The sequence below is a fragment of the Vicia villosa genome, linkage group LG3 (assembly GCF_029867415.1).
Source record: "Vicia villosa cultivar HV-30 ecotype Madison, WI linkage group LG3, Vvil1.0, whole genome shotgun sequence".
NCBI classification, from domain to species: domain Eukaryota; kingdom Viridiplantae; phylum Streptophyta; class Magnoliopsida; order Fabales; family Fabaceae; genus Vicia; species Vicia villosa.
In genome coordinates this window covers 192003362-192011134 of record NC_081182.1, presented here as the reverse complement: position 1 = coordinate 192011134, position 7773 = coordinate 192003362, and the positions used below count along the sequence as shown (strand labels likewise).

Genomic DNA, 7773 nt, shown 5'->3' with positions numbered 1-7773 from the left:
GAGAAAAGCAAGAAGAAAGTCTGCTGCTTCACTGTGACAATAAATCAGCAATAGCCATGGCGAAGAATCCTGTTTTCCACGGTCGAACAAGACATATTAATATAAAGCACCACTTCATTCGAAGTGTGATCGAAGATGGTGATGTGCAGTTAGTGTTCTGCAATTCAGAAGAACAGCTTGCAGACATTTTTACCAAAGCACTACCAAGAGGAAGATTTCAACAACTTAGAGAAGCAATGGGAGTTAAAGAGCAACACATTAAGGGGGAGTGTTAAAATTAATGTGTTGTAACCACCACTATTACTGAGCATTATGAAAGAAGTGTAACCATCACATTATAATGATTGTCTTTATGTTAGAATTGTATCATTAAGATTGAGAGAACCAAAGAGTCCTCATCTTAATTATCATCTTATTATCTTCTAAAGTCAGTTTTGATTCAAGCCTATATAAAGGCTTTGTAATGTTAAGAAATATATAGCAGTTGGTGGTGAATTCAATAAAATAGCAGATTTAAAGCATATCTTCTACTAGTGGAAGTATAGAGAAAAAAGTGTCCGGTGCAATTTTAAAGCATATCTTCCACCAGTGGAAGTATAGTGAAAAAAGTGTCATAAACCAGTTTTCCTCTGCAGAATTCTGCAACACTATAATTTATAACCACCAACAGTTATTGTGATTCTAGATTTCTTTTTTCATCTCTGTTGCATTCCTTCCATAAAGTGTATGCAATATCCTACTTGTTTCTTGCTAGGATACATGTTTCCTATATCATTAATATTCCTGCACACATCTTGTTGTAAGTATGTTGTGTGAACTTTACTGTGAATTTGTTTATGCCATGTTGAAATTCAAGTTTCTTTTGTTATACATGATCATAAATATGCTTCTATTTGATCAAATGTATATATATGAAAACAAAGAAGCCCTTCCGATTACTAATTTCCCAGCATGAATCCAATAAGATTAAACTAACATTCATTAATACTAACCTTTATACATAGTTAATGTCATCATTAGAGTCTAGAATGCAACTTCGGCAACTGTTGTTCTAGCCAATAGAAATGCAACTTCAGCAAAGCTTCAAAAGATTAAATCAGGTGGTTATTTATTATGACTTTTATTAAATCAGGTGTATCTCAGTAACCAACCATTTCCAAGCATCTCAGTGAATAGAAAGTGTTCCATTCACATATCAAATTAATTTTATTCTTTAGTTTTTTTATATTTTTATAAAAAAAATATAAAAAAAAAAATTTATATTCTTTAGTCACTAACATCTTAAACCACATCTATACTTTTTGATTGGCATGTCACACTTTTCTATTGAATATGTATCTATTGTCCAATTATTCAATACTATTTTACATTTTTTTTAATAGTTAATTTTAAAATAAATTAAAATTTAAAATATATTCTATTTAAGGATGATGATACCTACACGGCAAAGTTTGAAAATTGGCCATTGTTGTTGTTTGAGTTTCTTCACGAAGAAGATGAAGTTTGTGTTGAATTTAAGTGATGTTGAAGATATCAAAGGTGCAAGCTCAGATAGTGAAATGAAGTCATGTGATTTTGCCATGTTAGAAGGGATTCTAGAACGGATTCACTATTAATTGCACATTAAGAAATATTTATTGATATTGAAAAATAATTTTAAACAATTGTGAAATTATAAATCTATATTTTTAAAATAATTTTGTAGTTTTTATTAATCCAATTAATTATTAATTTTCAACATAAATTACTCAAAATCAATGAAACGTAAAAATATTAGTTTGCCACATTAAACTTGGGGAGAATTTGGTAGAGAGAAAGGGGAAGATGAAAGGATAGAATTAGGGTTTGAAAGAGTGGGGACGAAGCGAAACGTGTTTCGTTATTACTTCTAAATTCTAATTACTAACTCGAAGGAAATGTTTGTGGTGACAGAAGAAGAGAAATAGAAGAAGAATTTTCAATTTTACCCATCCTTATTCTTTATCATGAGTTTTAAAAAGAATTCAACATGTAATTATAAATTTGATATTATAATGATTTATTTGAATCAAATCGAAATCATTATAAAACATTATTGTTCAATTTGTAGAAATTAATAGTACAAAAAAGCATGCTAAGAAATTATTATAAAACAAATATTAAAACGCGATAGGAAAATAAAACTTAATCAGAGTCATCAGTTATTACATACTTCACTCTGTCCTTTTTTACATATTTAACGAAAAGCATCTCCGAATAAGAAAAATAATGAAATATCAAGATATCTCCAACGTTTAAGTTCTTTGAATTCCCATACTCGTACCAACCCTTTCCAAGATACAGGTCAGTATCTTTCTTTTTTCCCTTAAGAACTTGACAATCAATATATTCCGAATCATCGACGTCCATCAATGTTAAAGTTGAATGATCGTGACAGAATCCTTTTCTAACAATGTCAACTGGAATATTCTACAACAATACATGTATCGTTAATGGTCCTTACAATATTGTGTATATAACAAATTAAATAAAAAACAAACAATACTTTAAATGAAATATCACCATGCAATTTTGAGACTCACAACCTATACTAGTTTTTAAAAGTATAATATATTTGATAAAGTTCAATTATATCAATCTACAATTTGCTATGTTAAATTGGTCTTAAAAGTATTTTTCATAGTTTTAATTACTAGGACTTTGTTATTAAATTACTTAAATATTTTGAAATTAAACATTATCATCTTATTTTTATTTATAATAACTATGTTCAAATAATATTTTTTTTTAAATAGACATATACGAAAAGTATAATAAAATACAACGCATTTCTGAAATAAAAAATGGACATATGGACCCGGGAGTTAAGTGAGTTTAAACATAAGTGAGTTTAAACATATATATTTTAGTTTAAATACATTTGGTAATTAAAAATGAATGCATGTAATTAACACCTCTTTAATACTCATTTAATTAATTCATTTTCAAGTGATGTTATTATATAATTCATCTATTTAATTTTTAATTTTTATCACAAAATTTATTTATTAAATATTTTAAATTAAGATCAAAAGGTGTTTTCGGAGATTCATCTCCGAAAGCGCCTTTTCTTAAAAAAAAATTTGACTTATTTCGGAAATGCACTTCCGAAAACACCATTTCGGAAGTTCATTTCCGAAATATTCTGCATTTTTTCAGATTAAGCAAAACAGCCCCCTCCCCCAAATCATTTACCTAAACTTCTTCCAAACTCACACCCCAAGAGATTTTTGTGCAAACACTTCCAAGGCTACATCAAAGGGTCCAATAAGCATCCTATACTACATTAAAAAGCACTCCAATCTCTTCAATCGGTAAGCATTTTGAGTTTTAGATCTATGATTAAAATTCATATTAGGGTGTTTAGAAATAGCAAAAAATGTATTTGGTTAGGTTAGTACTGATATTTAGGATGTTTAGAATGTGTAGACATATGTTTGAAGTTTGATTTAGGATGTTTGATGTTTACGGTACGTTTTATTTTAATACATTATCGTATTTATTTATTTATTTATTTATGTTTCGTATTTATTTTTAATACATTATCGTGTTTCTGTTTCAGAGTTGGATCATCTCCTACTTCTCCCGCATCCACGGCTTTCACATCGATCCTGCGTACGTGGACGCCATGCCCAGGGCCGCCAGATACGCTCTCCAGAGGGGGAACGATGCGGTGGGACCATACCGTCTGTACCTGAACCGCACGATGCACGACGACGTCACCTGGAGGCCGTTCGTCGACTACGCTCAGATTGTCCCCTTTGACGGCATTGCTCTATATTCAAGCTGGTTGGCATGCGGGACCGGCATCATGGTCCGGTATCTCCCTGAGCGGTGCATGCGTCAGTTCGGATTCGTGTAGCGGATACCCAGGTCACCCTTTGAGGCAGCTCCCGACACAGTGACCCGAGTGCAGCTCACTGCCATATGGGAGGACTCGCAGCATCATGTGGTACCGCAGGAGTACCGTCTCACTCGGTTCACACAGGACTGGCACAATGAGGAGGGGTATGTCACATGGTTCTACCGGGTGTCCCATCCTCTGCTGAGACCCGACGTTCCCGGCGCTCCTAGGCCAGCACATGAGGAGATCCTGGAGAACCAGCAGGCCGAGGATGACCACGCCATTGATCTCCTGCCGATCTGCCAGCGGATAGAGATGCTTGGGCGGGACGCCTTGGATCGGGGTGTCGTTCTTCAGGGCGGTCCAAATGCAGTCTCCGTGATGGAGGCGATCGTCACTGATGCGGGCCGTGCGGCGGGGTACAGGCGGCAGAGGAGGGCTCAGGGTGAGAGGGTTAGGCACACCCAGTAGTGGCGGGTTTATTTATTTTTTGTTTTCGGATTGTATATTGCGCACACTATTACTATTTGGTTCGACTTGTATATATAATTTGGATTTTATTTATCGTATTAGTATTTTCTGTTTATCTGTTGCTTATTTTTTTTGGCGTTTGCGTTTAATTAAAATGCGAGACTGTTTAAGAAAAAACATAAAAAAAACAGTTTCTGCATAATTCGGAAATGAACTTCCGAATTCACCCATGAGCTGTTTTCGGAAGTTCATCTCCGAAGACACCCCCCATGAGGAGTTTTCGGAGATGAACTTCCGAATTATGGAAATTTTTTTTAAAAAAAAAAGCGCTTCGGAAGTTCATTTCCGAAGCAGGGGTAGTTTTGGTTTTTCGCTGGGGGTGACCCCCCATAGGGAGGTGGGTAAAGAAATTCTCTTAGATTATCACTGAAGAGATCCTTACGGCCCTTTGTGGGCTATTAAATGTTGGATTATTATTGATGGTCAGAGGACAATAGTCACATTTTTAGAGTAAGGAGGCTCACATAACAAATTCATTTAAGTTGGGGCGAGAAACGTCAGCATACTATTCTCTACATGTTTAACCCTTCCGCTAGTGGCAAAACTATATCTTGGGAATTTATATGTAAATTAGATGTGACAATTTATGTATGTCATTTTCCAAACAATAATAATATTTAAATATATTTGATTAATTAAATTGTTCAATTTAAAAAATAATGGATAGTTAGTTGGGTGCTATAGTATGTTTAAGGATGATAATTGTTACTTAATTTTAATATTATTATTTATTACTATAAATATGAGAAAATAAATAATTGATTTTTATCATTAATATGGAGTTTCCCTTCTCAGTTTGTTCATTTATCTCGAAAATAAATAATATGTGTTCACATGATAACAAAGGCTTTTAAGTTGAGATGGTAAATGTCATTGAGCGATTATATACGTTTCTAGCCTATCGCAAGCGGTAGTCTCATATCATTGGATTTTATGAATATTCGTTTTGCGCTTATTATTTTGGGATTTTTATATTAAAAAGTTTGTTATCACCTCGTTGTAATCAATGTGAGATGACAATTACGTTTTGGAGTTACTATCGATGGATTCTCGTTGAGGATATCCTTGCTAGATCGGTAGTCACGAGAGATGGATTCTCATTGAAGAGATCGATGAGAAATTAGATTAGAGAATTTCTTTGGCCACCTCCCAACCTTCTAGCTCACCTCTGGTGAAAAACCCAGAATACCCCTGACTTCGGAAATGAACTTCCGAAATTCAAGAAAAAGGTGTTTTCGGAGATTCATCTCCGAAAGCGCCTTTTTTTTAAAAAATTTGACTTATTTCGGAAATGCACTTCCGAAAACACCATTTCGGAAGTTCATTTCCGAAATATTCTGCGTTTTTCAGATTAAGCAAAACAGCCCCCTCCCCCAAATCATTTACATAAACTTCTTCCAAACTCACACCCCAAGAGATTTTTGTGCAAACACTTCCAAAGCTACATCAAAGGGTCCAATAAGCTTCCTATACTACATTAAAAAGCACTCCAATCTCTTCAATCGGGCAGAAGCACACGAAGTTCCTGAAGGTCCCAATGACGAGGCTAGAACGTTTTACAATTTGATTAAAGAGGCTGAACAAGAACTGTACCCTGGATGCAAAGACTTCTCTTCGTTATCATTCACGATTCGACTCTACTTGTTGAAATGTCTCCACGGCTGGAGCAATACGTCATTCACTGCCCTATTAGAATTATTGAAAGAAGCAATGCCTGATTTGAACATATCGGAGTCATTTTACAAGACAAAAGCCATGATAAGTGGTTTAGGCCTTGATTATAAGAAGATAGATGCATGCCCAAACGATTGCATGCTATTTTGGAAGGAGCATGAAAAGGACATTTCTTGCACTATTTGTGAAGCTTCACGGTGGAAACAAAATGCTGCAACTGAAGGATGCGAGTCTGAGCAACCAAAAAATGACTGTAGAGTTCCTGCAAAAGTTTTGAGGCACTTTCCATTGATTCCTAGACTACAAAGGTTGTTCATGTGTTCAAAGACAGCTGAATCAATGAGATGGCATGAAGAAGAGCGCTCAAAGGATGGAAAATTGAGGCATCCAGCTGATGGTAAAGCGTGGAATGACTTTGATGAGCTCCATCCAGATTTTTCTAGTGAGTCCCGCAATGTAAGACTTGGCTTAACGAGTGATGGGTTTAATCCATTTAGGACCATGAGCTTATCTCATAGTACATGGCCTGTCTTGATGATGGTATACAACACACCACCTTGGCTGTCCATGAAACCTGAATATACAATGTTGTCATTGTTGATTCCTGGACCAAAATCTCCAGGCAACGATATCGATGTTTACCTCCAACCACTGATAGAGGAGCTAAAAGAGTTATGGGAATCCGGCATAGAGACATATGATTCTTCAATGAATCAAACTTTTCAAATGCGTGCAGCTCTTCTGTGGACAATTAGTGACTACCCTGCTTATGCTATGTTGTCGGGATGGAGCACCAAAGGAAAATTGGCGTGTGCCTGTTGTAAATCTAACACCAATTCGTTATACCTCAAACACAGTCATAAGATGTGTTATATGGACCACCGTACCTTTTTACCAAGAACTCATTCTTGGAGAGACGATGTCAAATCATTTAACGGAGAAGAAGAACATAGGACTGCACCATCCATGTTAAACGGGGCAGAAATTCTTGAACTCTTAAAAGATTTCAATAATGAATTTGGGAAGAAGAATAAGAAGAAAGTTGATGGCCCGTGGAAGAAGAGGTCAATTTTTTTTGAGTTGCCTTACTGGGCTCAAAATACATTGCGCCATAATTTAGATGTAATGCACATTGAAAAAAACATATTTGATAGTATTGTTGGAACTCTTTTGGACATCCTGGGGAAGACAAAAGATCATATTAAAGCCCGTTATGATTTGCAAGAAATGGGAATTAGAGAAAGACTTCATCCAAGGGAGATTGGTGGAGGACGTTCAGAGTTTGAGAAAGCATGTTTCTCAATGACTCCGCACGAGAAGTCAATTTTTTGTGGAGTTATAAAGGCTGCCAAGTTACCAGATGGGGCTGCATCAAATATTTCAAAATGTGTACAAGTTGGTGAATCCATCACTGTTAAAACGCATTGGATCATGTTTTTAATCTAGTATTGAGTATTGAGTTTTGAGTGATGAGTATTGAGTATTGAGTCTTTACAACTCGCACACTTCCTTCTCATTGGATCTTGTCGGTGAGACACCAACGTCCAAACATTTTACGCAATCCGCTTCATAGTCACTTAGCATCACATACTTGTTAAGTACTTTCAAACTTCATAAACACTAATATACTCGTACATTACTATTCATCTCGTTCCAAATCAAAATCCTCGTCTTAGCAAAAGACCGCGACAACATTCATAACTCGT

General features: G+C 35.3%; 1 protein-coding gene across 1 annotated transcript; it reads left to right on the top strand.

Annotated features, from left to right (window-relative positions):
- The first annotated feature begins 6103 nt into the window (after nt 1–6103).
- Nucleotides 6104–7513, top strand: LOC131659614 (uncharacterized). Its single transcript, XM_058928781.1, has one exon. It carries the CDS (start codon nt 6104–6106, stop codon nt 7511–7513), a length of 1410 nt encoding a protein of 469 aa, XP_058784764.1.
- Nucleotides 7514–7773: the final 260 nt, after the last annotated feature.

Excerpts from the sequence above, each read along its gene's own strand:
- LOC131659614 (XM_058928781.1), top strand. The coding sequence starts at position 6,104 with ATGCCTGATTTGAACATATCGGAGTCATTTTACAAGACAAAAGCCATG.